Below are 17,652 nucleotides of genomic sequence, written 5' to 3' on the forward strand. Positions count from 1 at the left end.
TGCTATAGATATTATAGTTGCATAGTGTAAAAGGTCCCTTTGCTGTTAAATGCCATTGGACTGACTTTCTTATGGCGATCCCATGAATGAGAACTTTGCAAGTCATCCTGTTTTGCACAGCTCTGCTCAGGTCTTGCAAAGCCGGAGTTGTGGCTTCTTCTTCAGCTGAGACTATCCAACCACAATATAGGCTTTTTCTTTCTCTCCTACTTTCTGCATCTCTTTTTAGTAGTCCACAATATCCACAGAACTCAGCTCTTGCGCCACATTTCCAACATGTTGATTTCCCCCCCTATGAACTTACTTCATTGCCCAGCTTTCACAAACGTATGTAGAAATGGGAGGATGTAGGTGCAAAATCGCCCCATTTTAGCAAAAAGAGAGGCCTATATTAAACAAAAGACAGCAGTTTATTTATTAACGTGGTACTGGGACTGTGGCGCAGCTGGCTGGGAATCAGCTGCATTAAGATCACTACTGACCGAAAGGTCACGGGTTCAAAGCCAGCCCAAGTTGAAGTAAGCTTCTGACAATTTGTGTAGCTTGCTGTCGACCTTTACAGCCTGAAAGACAGTTGCATCTGTTGAATGGGAAATTTAGGTACCGCTTATGTGGGGAGGCTAATGTAACTAATTTATGATGCCATGAAATCTCCAGCAAGCATGCAAAAGAATGAGGAAGTACTCCACTGGTGTCACAAGTGGATGGTGAAGCGACAGCTCCCCTGGTGGCCAGAATATCCTCATGAAGCTGGAATGTTAAATAGCTTCTGTGTGTCTGTCTATATATGTTGTGTGTCTATGGCATTGAATGTTTGCCATGTATATGTACATTGTAATCCGCCCTGAGTCCCCTGCGGGGTGAGACGGGCGGAATATAAATACTGTAAATAAATAAATATCTTAGCTTTCAAATTGAGCAATCTGGGATCTTCAAGAGAATCATAGAAAACTGCTTCCTACCAGAAAAATGGGAAGCGTTAATTGCAAGTCTTGCTCATCCAAGGTCAACACTGTCTAAATTGGCCTGTACCAACTTCCCTAGTTTTCACATAGGCCCAGGAAAGTTACTTTTTTTGGACTACAACTCCCAGAAGTCTCCAGTTGACCACTGTCATGTTCAAAAAGTACTTTTCCCAAGTTGCATAACCAAGGGTCTCCTTACCAGCAGAACAAGAATCACCGGTCCTTGGTAGATGTAGTCGATGTACTTGCCCGGCTCCTTTCCAAACCAACATCTGTAAACAGAAACAAAACATATTTTAAGTTAGTGCAAACCACATAGGTCAAATAAACTACTATATAATGGGACTGTAATGCACCTTTAGGAACTGCTCATAATTAGGCTTCTAAATTTCTGGGTTTGTGTAACAGTCAAGCTAGGCGTATGAAAGCCATCCAATATTCTTTTTTTCTTTTCTTTTTTGAGCTGCTCAGTCATACACCATTTTAAATATTTTTTTATACCGTAAATAATTGCTGAAGTGGTGAATGCTATACAAACATTGGGGGAAATAGCTCTTTGGAACTGGAAAATTTTAATACTTGCCAGTGTTTTTTAAAGGATTCTTCAGCAGCCCAGAAAGGGATGACTTGGGGACCATTTTTTTGCTTCAGCTTCAATATGTGTCACACAATGTAATACCAGTTGCAAGTACAGTTGGAAGCCTTCAGAGCTAAAATACTTACTTATTTTAAAAACAAAGCATGAATATTGACTAAATAACCTAAAGCAGTGCTTATCAACCTGGGGGGGGGGGGGGCGCACAGGGGTGAGAGAAGGGTTGCTAGAGATCATCAGAAAACAGTATTTTCTGTTGGTCATGAGGGTCTCTGTGTGGGAAATTTGGCCCAGTTCTATCACTGGTGGGGTTCAGAATGCTCATCAATTATAGGTGATCTATAAATCCCAGCAACTACAACCCTCAAATGTCAAGGTCTATTTCCCCCAAACTCCGCCAGTGTTCACATTTGGGCATATTGAATATTCATGCCAAGTTTAGTCTAGATCCATCATTGTTTGAGTCCACAGTGCTCTCTGGATGTAGGTGAACTACAACTCCAAAACTCAAGGTCAATGCCCACCAAACCCTTCCAGTATTTTCTGTTGGTCGTGGGAGTTCTGTGTGCCAAGTTTGGTTCAATTCAATCTTTGATGGAGTTCAGAATGCTCTTTGATTGTAGGTGAACTATAAATCCCAGCAACTTCAACTCCCAAATGACAAAACCAACCCCCACCCCAACCCCACCAGTATGCAAATTTGGATGTATTGGGTATTTGTGCCAAATTATGTCCAGTAAATGAAAATACATCCTGCAAATCAGATATTTACATTATGATTCATAACAGTAGCAAAATTACAGTTATGAAGTAGCAACGAAAATAATGTTATGGTTGGGGGTCAACACAACATGAGGAACTGTGTTAAGTGGTTGCTGCATTAGGAAGGTTGAGAACCACCAGCCTAAAGGCAACAGATTTGTCTGATCTTGTAAGCTAAGCAGGATCAGAAGGAGCAGGATTGGTGAGACCACCACTGAATATCAAATGTTTGTAGGCTACATTTTGGAGGAAAGAACTGACACAACCATCTCTGAATGTGAATCCAGACTGTGGACATAATGCAGTTTGACATCACTTGAAATGTCATGGCTCGATACTATGAGAACCTGGGAATTGTAGTGTTGCAAGGTCTTCCCTGGGGCTGGTGCCTCACCAAACTACAAATTCCAGATTTCCATTGCATTGAGCCAAGGCAGCTCAACTGGTGTCAAACTGCATTAATTCTACAGTGTGGGTCCCATCTGAGGTCAGGAAAGAATATGGAGAAATGAATGTTGGTACTCACTGTTCATTATCATAATAGAGTTTGCAGACAGCCCAAGCGATAATTATTGGGCAAGGAATACCTGCAGAGGAACGAAAAACAGGAAAGCTCTAGACCAGGTCTACAAACATCACTATCATTAGTATAAAATGTGATTTGGACAGAAAAAGATCTGTATTGTCGAAGGCTTTCATGGCCAGACTCACTGGGTTGTTGTAGGTTTTTTTCGGGCTATATGGCCATGATCTAAAGGCATTCTCTCCTGACGTTTCGCCTGCATCTATGGCAAGCATCCTCAGAGGTTGTGAGGTCTGTTTATTTGCATATCAAATTTCCCAGGATATTTTGCAAAGTGAGAATCCTACCAGAAAATGGCAGGCATGTTAGTGCTGCATTATTATTTGTTCACTATTTTTTATCTGCAAGGTACCAAACACAAAGAAATGTTCTTTCCACTTCTATTATTTCCCCAGTGGATTCCCTTTTGTGCTACTTACACCATCCTATGAAGAGGAAGACCCATTTCCTCAGCTTGTCGGTTGAGTAGGTCATGACGATGGCCGTGTGCAAGTAGCAGCCTTCCACGAACATCCAAAAGAAATTGGTAACCACAAAGTAGTTGAAGATCGTTGTAAGGCACCGGCACCACAGCTGGCAAAGAGGTCAGAGAGGAGTTATGGGCAAGAACTGTAGGTCAGGTATGGAGTGAAATAGTAAATTCTGGTGGAAGTGTGCCATATAGGCATGGGTAATCCATGTTTCTAAATGGTTCTAAAGTATTTACAAAACTAGAGGGCACTGGTGCTTTGCTTCTAAAGTGTTTCTAAAGTTCTGGTGGTGAAAATTTCAGAACTCTAACAAAACTTTCAAAATTACATTATAAATGGCAGTTCCTAATTGGTTCTGTCATAAAAATTGCCAATAACAAAATAATAATGATTTTTTAAAATTTTGTTAGAATTTGGAAATTTTCATCACCAGAACTTTAGCAACACTTTAGAAGCAAAGCACCAGTGCCTTCTAGTTTTGTAAGTACTTGTGCTGGTACAGCTGTACCAGAAGCTCCCACTTTATTTGCCTTGTATTAAGTGTTTGCTTGCAGCCCAAGGCTTGAGATTTTGCAGAAGGGTGGCTTCCTGTTAAAGTTTGCAGTTATAGGGCAGACCCCCTGTCCATCACCATTAAGTTTTGGTTCTGTCCCCTGTTCAGGACAATTGAGAAAGGAAGGGAGCCATTTTCAGTCAGTCTCAACAAGGAAAGTCAATGTACAGGACGTGTACAGACTTCTCCTGTACAAAGGCTTCAACCCTTAAGACCTCCTGGGGGAGAACAGTCTTAAGAGCAAAAGGATTCCCGAAGATTCCCAGGGAAACAGCCCTAAAGCTCTGAGGAATTTCGGAGGGAAAAACAACTTTGAACATCCAAGAACTCCAGCTAAAGTGACTACAGGCCTACTGGTAGGTCCACTCGGTGCTTTGAGACGCAGATCAACCCGGTAGTGGAGCCCACATCAGTTAGGTTTAGGATCACAGTTAGCCTGGGAGAAGTTTGGAAAGGGATTTTCCTTTAGAGTAAAGTAACAGTTAGAAGCCACCAGTTGCACAGAGCATGGAGGCATTTGTTTAACCTTTTGAAGACAAAGAAGTTTCTGTTGATTGTTCACCAATAAAAGACTTTATTATATTTTACAAGCCCTCTAGAGACTGTTTGTGGTGAAAATCCTTGCGAATTTCTCTTTGGGCCCCCAGGCTTCCCGCTGGGCTAAAGTTGCACGTCCTGTTTTAAAACCAATTCGTTTCAAGCCCAGCGCGCGACAGAACAGTACTTTAGAACCATTTAGAACAATGGATTGCCCATGCCTAGTGCCATAGATGAAATGGATGAAAGCATGGGGGTGGGGTTCTTGAAAGATAAGGAAAGTGAATCCAGTTTACACAGCAGATAACCTATGAAACAAAGAATCTGAACATCTACAAAAGTCACATATATTCATGAGTGAATGGCATTTGGACACATTGTGCTTCCAATCCTGATGGCTAGCGTATAGAGTCGCATATGCCTTCCAATGAAAACTGAACACAGGTGAAAACTTTTGCTGAAGTTACTTGATGTTTCCTCTGAGATGTGGTTTTTGCAAAGAATGAGATGTCGATAGGGAGAAAGCGAGTTTTCCAAATCCACCCAGTATTCGTGGGAAAGGACTGCTTATGCCCAGAGATGATAAAGGCGAGGCAAAATGAGATAAGGCAGAATAAGGTGAAAATCACATTTCTATGTTGTTGAGAAATATGGTTCGTAATTTGGTCTGACAGATTCCTATTGTTTAGGTTTGGAACCTGGCCAGGAGGCAGAAATTATTTACGGGAATTTTCCTTTAAAAAAAAAGTCAGTGGAAGATTAATAGACTGAAATTGGGTTTTTTTTTCCTTCTCAAGGTAGCATCAAGAGGTGAAATTGGAATAGCATCATAAATTATAGTGAAGTTCTTGGAGAGATAAAATTTCAGGTGAGAGAGGTAAATAAATGGCAAGAACTGGATTTCTCATCAATTCCATTTTTTGTGGCCAGAAAAGTAGCCCTTAGTCCTTCCTACAGTTGCCTGCACATATTGTAAGCAAATGAAGCTGCAAAGATTGCAACCCCTGGTTTATCCTCCTTCTGCAGACAGTAGCCTTGCATTGCAGAGTTTTATTGTTTTTATTACCTTTATTGTTTTTATATGATTTATATTATATGTTAATATTTTAAATTATATTTTATGTTATTGGGGGCACTGAATTTTGCTGTTTGTAAACCGGCCTGAGTTGCCTCCGGGCTGAGAAAAGCGGTATATAAATATGGTAAATAAATACATAATAGCAGATGGAAGCAGTACGAAGTATGGCAACCAGAGATGGACAGCACAGCCAATGAGACGAGAGCAGTACGTGTGAAAAACATCTTGGAGTCGTCATGGACAACAAGTTAAACATGAGCCAACAATGTGATGTGGCGGCAAAAAAAGCCAATGGTATTTTGGCCTGCATCAATAGGAGCATAGTGTCCAGATCTAGGGAAGTCATGCTACCCCTCTATTCTGCTTTGGTTAGACCACACCTGGAATATTGTGTCCAATTCTGGGCACCACATTTCAAGAGAGATATTGACAAGCTGGAATGTGTCCAGAGGATGGTGACTAAAATGATCAAGGGTCTGGAGAACAAGCCCTATGAGGAGCGGCTTAAGGAGCTGGGCATGTTTAGCCTGAAGAAGAGAAGGCTGAGAGGAGATATGATAGCCATGTATAAATATGTGAGAGGAAGCCACAGGGAGGAGGGAGCAAGCTTGTTTTCTGCTTCCTTGGAGACTAGGACGTGGAACAATAGCTTCAAACTACAAGAGAGGAGATTCCATCTGAACATGAGGAAGAACTTCCTGACTGTGAGAGCCGTTCAGCAGTGGAACTCTCTGCCCCAGAATGTGGTGGAGGCTCCTTCTTTGGAAGCTTTTAAACAGAGGCTGGATGGCCATCTGTCAGGGGTGATTTGAATGCAATATTCCTGCTTCTTGGCAGGGGGTTGGACTGGATGGCCCATGAGGTCTCTTCCAACTCTTTGATTCTATGATTCTATGATTCATGCAAGGGAAGCAATGCTTTGATGCAGTATCTCTTGACAACTGTAGTCTCTGCGGTGTAAATCTGAAATGGCTTTTGCTACAAAAGAAGTACCTCATTGCTTTCGTGGATGTTGTGGTCGATCAGCTGGAGCGTAAACCACGTCACGTTCCTCAGGATGAACGTCGTGATCAGGTTCCAATGGATAATATTGCGAAGGCATCGGATGCTCCTAGAGAGAGAAGTAAATGACAGTCAACACAAGGACAGTTCCCCTCTCTCCAACAATTCTGCATCCACAAACTGCGAGGCAGAGGCTAGGATTCTGCTTGGGACTTACATTTCCATATATGACTTTAAGTATGCACACAACTGAAAAGGAGTAGTTGAATATCCATGTTCACTCAATGCCCTGATGCTATAACGTATGGACATTTGATGTGCAATTATAGCCACTGGAAGGACTGATGGATCATGGCCCAATGTGCAATGGGCAGTGATGCACATCAGGATAGTTGCAATATGCATCCAAACACCAGTTAGGCTGCATTGGAGTACAACTGGAGCACATCCATTATTCACATTGGAGCCTTCTTACCAGTGTCTGAATGCCTAACTTTATTATTTACTAACTTTATCATTTATTTTATCATTTGCTAATTATCATTCCATCATTCCAAAGCTGACTGGCACAACCAGGCAAAGTGAAGACATCTGCCCTTGCGCTATGCTACTCTGCTGCTGAGTATGCATGCCCGGTATGGAACACATCTCACCGCACTAACACAGTGGATGTGGCTCTTAATGAGACATGCCACATTATCATGGGATGTCTGCACCCTACACCACTGGAGAAATTACACTGTCTAGCCGGTATCGCACCACCTGACATCCACCGGGAAGTAGCAGCCAATAGTGAAAGGACCAAGGCAGTGACATCTCCAGCCCATCCCTTGTTTGGGTATCAGTCAGTATGTCAACAACTTAAATCAAGAAATTGTTTTCTAAGATCTACAGAGACACTCGCTGTAACACCCCAGCAAGCGAGAGCCCAAAAGTGGCAGGCTCAAACCCAGAACCTCAATCAATGGTTGATACCAAGTGAGAGACTCCCCCCTGGGCACACAGAAGACTGGGCGACTTGGAAGGCGCTGAACAGACTGCGCTCTGGCATTACGAGATGCAGAGCCAACCTCAAGAAATGGGGCCACAAAGTGGAATCTACGACATGCGAGTGTGGAGAAGAGCAAACCACTGACCACCTGCTGCAATGCAACCTCAGCCCTGCCACAGGCTCAGTGGAGGACCTTCTTGCAGCAACACCAGAGGCACTCCAAGTGGCCAGATACTGGTCAAAGGACATTTAATCAACTACCAAGCTTGCAAATTCTGTTTTTTGTCTGTCTGTTTGTTTGTTTTTGTTAAAAAGGTAATACAAATGTCTGGTTGCTGATTACACGATAAATAAATGAAATAAATAAAATCATTCCATTTTCTGTAATTTGGCTATGGATTCATAATGTTGCAAAATGTAATCTGTAGAATAAGATCTTGGCCAGAAATCCTGCACTGCACAGATATGGGGTTTATGTGTGTAGATTTGCTTGGGTTGACAACTATTTCCCATAATTGCAGTATACAGCATGACTCCACTATCTATGGGACCAACATCTGTAATTCAATTTATCCATGTCTGACAAAATATATATCATATTTAGGCTTTTTCTAGGTCCCCCAGTGAGACCTTATATGGTATTCTTGGACCACATTCTATTCCTTTTAGTAGAATTTACTACTATCATGCAGTTTTTGTATCCACACCAAATCCATGAACATTTCTCTGCAGATCTGGAATCCTACTGATTGTTTCTCAGTTAAAATAGAAACACAAAGATGTCCAGTGACAGCATACATAAATAAACATGTATGTGTCTTCAAAGAAGCCTTCCACCCCAATGCTTTGGATGAAGGTGCGCAATGGAAAAAACATCATTTGGATGGTCCCTCATCTCTAACATTTTGAGTGAGTTCCTGTAATTTCCAGAGAGAGAAAAGCAAGAAGTGTGGAAGTGTGTAGCAATAATACAGTTAAGCCCTCAACATAAGCTTGGGTTTGGGTGCAGGACCCTTGCAAAAGAGGAAAAACTGTGAATAAAAATTACTGGTTGATAAATGTAGGTGGTATCTCTGGGAATCTTTAGGTCCTCCGGTGTTACTTTATGGCCTACTTCCACCAGATTCTTCCTAGAATCTTTAGGCACAATGTTATGATCAACCTCCAGCACTGGAAGACCCATTGAGAAACCATATTGATAAAATCCACACAAATGTGGAGATGCAACTGTACAGCAGTTTTGTACCTCATTAACAGCCAAAGAGTCCTTCCTGTGGAATCTGGGATCTATAGCTTGGTAAAATAGCTTGAATTCTCTACCAAAGAGCTCCAATGCTGTAGTTAAAGCATGGGCAAACTTCTGTCCTCCAGATGTTTTGGACTTTAAGTCCCACAATTCCTAGCAGCCTACTGGGATGAAGTTTGCGCATGCCTGGTGTAGTTTAATAGGATTGGAGTAGGGAATTAACCAAACTACAATTCCCAAGATTCCACAGAATGGCTCTACAGCCACTAAAGAGGTACCAAAGTGCTATTAGGGTGCAATGTGGATTGAGGGTAAATCCTAGTGCCATTTCATTGGCAGGCACACACAAATCATTCCTGATTTGCATCCAAGCTAGCAATGATTGAGGATGTTGATGAAAGTTGAAGAACAGTCTTCTCCACCAAGGACAGACTGTCAAGAAGAAGACAAATCAATCAGCCCACAAAATTAGAATTATACCAAGCTATCTGCACTGTGCCAGGGAGTTTGGGTCCCATAGAGGCCAATAAGAAGTTAATTTATCCTGGCATGGCAGCCGTTCTCTTGTGGCCTCCAATTAGAGGATTGGTGGTACAGGATGCAATGTACAAACAATTCGACTCCATGAAGCAATGCATACATAGAATTGCTATTCCTCCATTTCCAATTGCAAAACATCTCCGGTGAGGTGCACTGAGTATTGCAATAAGACCGAGAACAACATATAGAGGTTCACATGCATTTTCACATTCATCTTGGTTAAATATTTAGCATATTTGCAAGAGCCACAAAGGATTTGAGCCTGTTAATTATATTCTTGTAAGAGCAATATTTTTCTTCTTAAAATATCTGCATAAATACATTTTTATAGCTGGCGCAACCATCGGCACGTTCCAACTTTCTATTCTAATTCTGTTTTGCAAAACTCTCCAGGAGTTGAGGCGGTGGATTGAATTTTTTTATAACTCTCATTGCAGCTTCAAAGCTTTTGGGAGTTTTCAAAAAAAGAAATCGAAAAGAAAAAGGTTAACACCAAAAAAGGAAATGCAAAATGTGGAAACGGTTGTGTTTATCACCTTTGGAGGAGAAATACTGATATGTCAAGATCACTTGAAGGGAGTATGTGTGAGAGAAAGACAGAATAAAAGAGGGAGAGAGATTATGGGAAGGTTTAAAGGTGAAGTTTTAGGCAAGACGTATTGCAAAAATCAATTCTGGGGGGTCAGGGCTAGTATCACTTCGTGAATACAAAACAGTTTCACAGAATTATTAGCCTACACAATACAGTTAATGAGACAGCTGGTGCAGAATACAATACGCTCTCAGTTAATCAGGATTTGCAAGCAACCAGCAAAAAAGTCAAAGAAATAATACTTTAAATAAAATATTTATTTATTTATTTTGTGTCAAAAGCATTGCATAAATAAATAAGCGTAAAACTGGTAAAGTAAAGGGGACACAGCAGCTAAATAGTAGGCCTGGGTAACAACGGAAAAATTTGTTTCTAAAATCGATTCCTTTTTTGGGGTTTTTTGCGTTTCGTTATTTAAAATAATTACAAAATTTTCCTTTAAAAAGTTCGATATTTACGAAATTTCGTAAATGTGAAAAAAATTACAAAACATTAACGAATCGATTTCCGAAACAATAACGAATCAATTCGTTAATGGCGGACGCGACCGCGAAATACGCTAAAAAACCTCCAAAAACTTCTGAAGCTTCCCTCTCCCTCTGTTGTTGACTGTTGGTGTGATATTATAATTTTTTTTCACTAATTAAACAAAAAACAACCATAAAACTTGCCCCAGACATGCGGAAATAATAATGAAACGACCTCAAAACAATAACGAAACGAATACAATAACGAAATACGAAGCATTTACAAAACTATTTAAAAATTCGTTTTTTTAAAAAATTGCTCCAGAATGGTTCGTTATCGTTTTGTAATTGGAAAAATTAACGAATTATTAACGAATTACGAATTAACGAAACGAAACTGCCCAGCCCTACTAAATAGTTTCAGACCAAAAACGGGCAACAGTGACTGCATTGTCTGTAGCTTTAAGGAGTTCTTTCTCTGTCCATGAGGCAGGGCATAGTGGGCAAGCATACAGATACGTAGATCTCACTACCTCTGAGGATGCTTGCCAGGCGAAACGTCAGGAGATAATGCCTCTAGAACATGGCCATATAGCCCGAAAAAACCTACAACAACCCAGATGCGTAGTTGTTTCTTCTGCTCTACAGTTGCTCTTCTAGGTAGCAGTATTTTGACAGGTTCTCTTTTGATCTCTCAACACCACTTCTGAGTCTGTTCTGGGACTTCCAAGTTGCCCATTCTTGCTTTGCCCCTGGAGGAAGACCCTCCTTTGTGGGGGGCCATCCAGTTGGGATTTCTTGGTTTCGCTGCCCAGAGGGATTCTCTTGCTGTTGCTGGAGGAACATTAAGAGGAGTGGTGGTTCTCATGAATCTTTTCCTTGATTTTTATTGGCATTTAAAAAGAAAACCACCTTATGAGTCTAAATGGTAACCATAATAAGCAAATGCATTTCTAATTTCATTTCGTTGGGAAAAGTCTGCACAGGTAATTGGAAGTTCAAGAAACTCTTGCTATGTTGCACTGAAATCTTTGACTAATTAACAGATCTGTCTTTTTTGAACCCACACCTGCAGTTAAAAAAAGATAACACACCTATTGGGTAGCTGTTACTGAAGTTATTAGAAAAGGCTTAGCAAAGCATGGAATGATTCAGCCAAAGGGCCCATAACCATAAACATCACAGCAGTGGCCAAGGCAGCGGCACAAACCAGACAAACCTCAGCAGAGCCAACCAACGCGGGTCAAGCAAAGTGCAAAACAAAGATCTGAAGAAATCAGAAGGACTCCACCTAACATGCCATGGAAGAGGATGCTGATTTATAGAGCATCCATTCATGCTGATGCAAAAAATCAGAATGGAGATCTTCTGTTGTCAGGATCATTTTCAGCATTGTGATTCTCAGCAACTTAGGATCTCATCCCATTTGGGGTGGAGGCTGGGGGGAATCATCTTCTTTGTGTGGCATTTCATGGTTTAAGGACAGTGTGGGTCCCAATGAAAGAAGTATGCTGGTCTCAAGAGGAGGGATTCCAAAGAGATTTGGAAGATTTCCTCACCCCCATCACACAGGATCACCTCCTCCCTTTTCTAGCTCAACCCTTCGCTCAATTTCCCATCACACAGGCTGGTGATATCTCCTCCCAGTTCAAGCAGACCAACACAATTTTAAAACACTTTCAATGGGATCTCTTTGGAATCCCTCCTCTTGAGACCAGCATACTTCTTTCAATGGGACCCACACTGTCCTTAAACCATGAATAGCGACAGAAGGAGGGCCCTTCATAAAAACGAAGTGTAACTGGAGAAATTCACCACTTCCCTTCACAAGGAAAAGTACCCATTTTTAGGCATCTCTAAATGCATGGACAGAACTGAAGTTGATTTCTGACCAGCTTTATAATCCTCCCATTTCTACATGCTGCGAAGATGGAGCTTGACAAGCAACCACTGGAAGTAGTCCTGCATCGTTTCTCTTTGAACTGTCTTTCATAGGATCATAGCATCATAGAATCAAAGAGTTTGAAGAAACCTCATGGGCCATCCAGTCCAACCCCCTGCCAAGAAGCAGGAATATTGCATTCAAATCACCCCTGACAGATGGCCATCCAGCCTCTGTTCAAAAGCTTCCAAAGAAGAAGCCTCCACCACTCTTTGAACTGTCTTTGAAGTGTGTAGAAACAGAAAAGGGAAACTGTCTGATGAAGACCTCAGAAACACTTTGGCCAGAAAGCTATCAGGCTATGAAAGTAGATTTTGGGGGGTGGGTGGGTGGGTGGTCATATTTATTTGTTCATGACTATAAACATAAATCCCTGGCAATGGTGTAGCTGCAATCTCACAACTGCTAAGCCTGGACAATGCAGTCCGAGTATCCACAGTGTTTGTGGTTTCATTTGTTCACACCCTACACTCAAATAATATACCATAATATAGCTGCTTATTCAGCTCCTCTTGAGAGCCAAAATAGGGTGTCCTTTTGTTATGCAAACCCCTCCTGCCCAAGGCCTCTTCTGTGGACCCAGAAAGTTAAGTGTCAACTGAAATTTAATAAATTGATTATCGTGGTGGTGGTAATGTCATTATGGCTGAGATTCTACATCAGGAAGAGGAAGTATAACTTTAGGCACATGGAATTACATGTTAGTGAATTGCAAGGAATACACAATCAGTTTCGCATGGGCATCTACAAGCGCAATGCAAAATGTGCAATCATGGCAGGACTGCTTAAGGAACTGGGCATGTTTAGCCTGAAGAAGAGAAGGCTGAGAGGGGATATGATAGCCATGTATAAATATGTATAAATATGTGAGAGGAATCCACAGGGAGGAGCAGGGAGCAAGCTTGTTTCTGCTTCCCTGGAGACTAGGACGCGGAACAATGGCTTCAAACTACAAGAGAGGAGATTCCATCTGAACATGAGGAAGAACTTCCTGACTGTGAGAGCTGTTCAGCAGTGGAACTCTCTGCCCCGGAGTGTGGTGGAGGCACCTTCTTTGGAAGCTTTTAAACAGAGGCTGGATGGCCATCTGTCAGGGGTGATTTGAATGCAATATTCCTGCTTCTTGGCAGGGGGTTGGACTGGATGGCCCATGAGGTCTCTTCCAACTCTTTGATTCTATGATTCTATGCTGACCAACAGGTCGCAGGTTCAAATCTTGGGTGAGTGCAGATGAGCTCCGTCTGTTAGCTCCAGCTCCCCATGTGGGGACATGAGAGAAGCTGCCCACAAAGGTGGTAAAACATCAAAATATCTGGGTGTCCCCTGGGCAATGTCCTTGCAGACGGCCAATTCTCTCACACCAGAAGCGACCTGCAGTTTCTCAAGACACTCATGACACGAAAAAAATGCCTTTCAATGTGTAGTTATGGGCAATGGTAAGGGTATTTCTGCAGCCATAAACTCGAGACAGCTATTCTGTATTGGACGAGAAGGCAGAAGGGCATAGGGATGTGTAATAATAACAACAACAATTTATTTATTAGCTTTTGACTGAAGGAGGGGCACAACATAGTCAAACACATCTATAAAATCACATATTAAAACATAGTGTAAGACTACCAAACGAGCTCTGGTCAACAGTAATAACAGAGAATGGCCATGGAGATGAATGTTCAGCTTGAGTTTCGGGAATCCCAGGATGCATGTGCTGCCTTTCAGGAATCACCCTATAGTTGAAAATGTCATTACACATTTTCCTCATGGTCGGAATGAACTGCACTCCTAATGGGAGTAATTTCATGGCCCATTGCTGCATTTATCTTGGCTATTGCTCGTAAGTGCTAGAAGACACTGAAGAGGGTTTTGTGTCCATTGCCAAAGACGGCAAGACAACAGAATCCATATTAAACTGCAGCATAGAATCAACAGGGTTTCACTGTCAGAAGGATTGCTCCACTGGTGCATGTAATTTCTTGTATTCTCAACATAGTTATTACACTAAAGAGAAGTGGAATTGAAAAAAATGCTATGGTTATGTGGCCTAAAGAAAAAGAGCATGAGCGGGTAACAACAATAATTCAGTATACACAATAGGAAATCATTGGACATTTAAAAACAGTAGCATAGCAATTAATTAGACACCAATACATCAATATAACAAATCCATCACATCTCATCAATAAAATCAGAATCCAATTTCATTATCCATTATTCCGTGTTCCAGTAGTCAATTACACTCAATTATACTGCTTGATTGAATGCCTGTTTGAACATCCAGGTCTTCACTCTCCTCCGGAATGCCAATAGGGAGGGGGCCGATCTGATATCTGTAGGAAGGGCGTTCCACAGCCGAGGGCCACCACTGAGAAGGCCCTGTTTCTCGTCCCCGCCAGGCGTACTTGTGAAGTCGGCGGGACCAAGAGCAGGGCCTCCCCAGACGATCTTAATGTCCTAACTGGTTCATGGGGATCAGGACCTTTGGGGGACTCACGAGGGGGTGTCAGAAGGGTCACCAAAGACCATCAGAAAACACAGTATTTTCTGTTGGTCATGGGAGTTTTGTGGAGGAAATTTGGCCCAATTCTATCATTGGGGGGGGGGGGGGGGTTCAGAATGCTCTTTGATTGTAGGTGGACTATAAATCTCAGTAACTACAACTCCAAAATGTCAAGGTCTATTTTCCCCAAACTCCATCAGTTTTCACATTTGAGCATATTGAGTATCCGTGCCAAGTTTGGTCCAGAAGCATCATTGTTTGAGTCCACAGTGCTCTCTGGAAGTAGGTGAACTACAACTCCAAAACTCAAGTTCAATGCCCACCAAACCCTTCCATTATTTTATGTTGGTCATGGGAGTTCTGTGTGCCAAGTTTGGTTCAGTTCCATCGTTGGTGGAGTTCAGGACACTCTTTGATTTTAGGTGAACTATAAATGCAGCAACTGCAACATCCAAATGACAACATCAATCCCCCCTCAATCCCACCAGTATTCAGATTTGGGCGTATGGGGTATTTGTGCCAAATTTGGTCAAGTGAATGAAAATACATCTGGCATATCAGATATTTACATTATGATTCATAACAGTAGCAAAATTATAGCTATGAAGTAGCAATGAAAATAATTTTATGGTTGGGGGTCACCACAACATGAGGGACTGTATTAAATGGGTAGCAGCATTAGGAAGGTTGAGAAACCCTACTTTACATGAACAAAAAGCTGGGGGAGTTAAGCCTATCCACTTCCAGCTGAATTTGCTGTTTTCTCTCTCTCTCCTTGTTAAGCAGCCAGCGTTTTTTGAATTATGAGGGGAAGCCTGGGGAGGGCAAGGTCTTAACCCCGGTGTGTGTGCAGAAGACACATTCTGCATCAAAAACACTCTACAAACTCTCTATGCACTGCTCTAAGTCTTACGTTTAAGACTCCAGAAGAACGGCTGCCATGGTTTCCCAGAGGCGGCTGCCCTTCCTGCCTGCAGACTCCTTCTGGTGTGGCATTGAATAAATCTCTTTTTTACTCCATCAGCAGTGGGTTCACCATCTGTTTTTGTTTCCTCATTAGTGCTGCAGATCAGCAGAGAAAGGAACTTGTTTGGCAACTGGGGAGGAGCAATGGATCTGCTCAACTCCATTCTCCAACCCCCCAAAATGGAAGGTGGAAAGAAGGGGAACCAAAGAATGTATTGTCGGAGGCTTTCATGGCCGGAATCACTGGATTGTTGTAGGTTTTTTTGGGCTATATGGCCATGTTCTAGAGGCATTCTCTCCTGAAGTTTCGCCTGCATCTCTGGCAAGCATCCTCACTACCTCTGAGGATGCTTGCCATAGATGCAGGTGAAACGTTAGGAGAGAATGCCTATAGACCATGGCCATATAGCCCGAAAAAACCTACAACAACCCAGGAACCAAAGAAGTTGCAAGTTGAAGAAAAGTCCCTATCAATGGCATCTAATCAGGAAACCAAAACTATTTCCAGTTCATATCAGTACCACAGGCACATTTCTTTAACTTTTCAACTCATTCACATGTTCACCTATAATTACGCATCCATAATTGATTTGTGTTCATTATCCCAGACTATAATAAAAGATAAATAAATGGGTTGTGGTTGGAGCAGATGGAAACATCTGCTGCATCCAAATTGGCAAGAGAACAGTATCTTCTGCCCAATAAGTCAGGGTTCGGCAGATACTGCTGGGAGATGCTACTTAGTGTGCCTGTAGTTTTCCAAGGTCTGTAGCCTTCTTCCAAAGGGTGTGGGGGCCTTACTAAAACCACAAATCCTAGGATTCCTTAGCATTGAGCTATGGCAGATAAAGTGGTGTCAAAATACATTAATTCTACATTGCAGATGAGCAGCTAAGATATTTACATAACTAGACAATTGATCTAGAAAAGTGTTTCTCAACCTGGGGCTTGGGATCCCTGCAGGGTCTGCGAGGGGGTGACAGAAGGGTCACCAAAGACCATAAGAAAACACATGCTTGTGGGTAAACAGTATTTCTTGTTGTTTCTTTGTCAGTGTTGATGTGGAGATTGTCTGGTTTGGCTACTCTGGAAAATGCAACATATCATTGTCCTTCTTTAGGGGTCCCTTATGGCTGGTTTGTTCTTTGTTGGGAGGGCTTTGATTATGTTTTCTTGCCCTGGGCTGCATGGCCTTGAGTATTTTCTGTTGGCCTTGGGGATCCTGTGTGGGAAATTTGGCCCTATTCTATCGTTGGTGGGGTTCAGAATGCTCTTTGATTGTAGGTGAACTATAAACCCAGTAACTACAACTCCCAAATGTCAAGTCTATTTTCCCCGAACTCCACCAGTGTTCACATTTGGGCATATTGAGTATTTGTGCCAAGTTTGGGCCAGATCCATCATTGTTTGAGTCCACAGTGCTCTCTGGATGTAGGTGAACTACAACTCCCAGCAACTATAAATCCCAGCAACTCCAGGCCAATGCCCACCAAACCCTTCTAGTGTTTTCTGATGGTCATAGGAGTCTTGTGTACCAAGTCTGGTTCAATTCCATTGTTGGTGGACTCCAAAACTCAAGGTCAATGCCCACCTCATTGGTAGAGTTCAGAATGCTCTTTGACTGTGAGTGAAGTATAAATCCCAGCAACTACAACTCTGAAATGAGAAAATCAATCCCCCCACAACCCCAAAAGTATTCAAATTTGGATATTTGTGCCAAATTTGGTCCAGTGAATGAAAATACATCCTGCATATCAGATATTTACATGATAATTCATAACAGTAGCAAAATTACAGTTATGAAGTAGCAATCTATGGTTGGGGGGTCACATTGATGGTCACTACAACGTGAGGAACTGTATTAAG

The 17,652-nt window shown here is 42.0% G+C and overlaps 1 protein-coding gene across 2 annotated transcripts in view; it reads right to left on the reverse strand.

Annotated features, from left to right (window-relative positions):
• The window catches only part of CRHR2 (corticotropin releasing hormone receptor 2), a 235,035-nt gene that overhangs the window by 42,956 nt on the left and 174,427 nt on the right, over positions 1–17,652 (reverse strand). For both annotated transcript variants that reach the window (XM_060782649.2, XM_060782650.2), the window contains 4 exons: positions 6,537–6,654; positions 3,325–3,478; positions 2,849–2,909; positions 1,165–1,237 (listed from right to left, as the gene is read on the reverse strand). In XM_060782649.2, coding sequence (XP_060638632.2) covers positions 1,165–1,237; positions 2,849–2,909; positions 3,325–3,478; positions 6,537–6,654 — 406 coding nt within the window. The remainder of the gene's footprint in view (positions 1–1,164; positions 1,238–2,848; positions 2,910–3,324; positions 3,479–6,536; positions 6,655–17,652) is intronic.

Source organism: Anolis sagrei, chromosome 6 (genome assembly GCF_037176765.1).
Source record: "Anolis sagrei isolate rAnoSag1 chromosome 6, rAnoSag1.mat, whole genome shotgun sequence".
NCBI classification, from domain to species: domain Eukaryota; kingdom Metazoa; phylum Chordata; class Lepidosauria; order Squamata; family Dactyloidae; genus Anolis; species Anolis sagrei.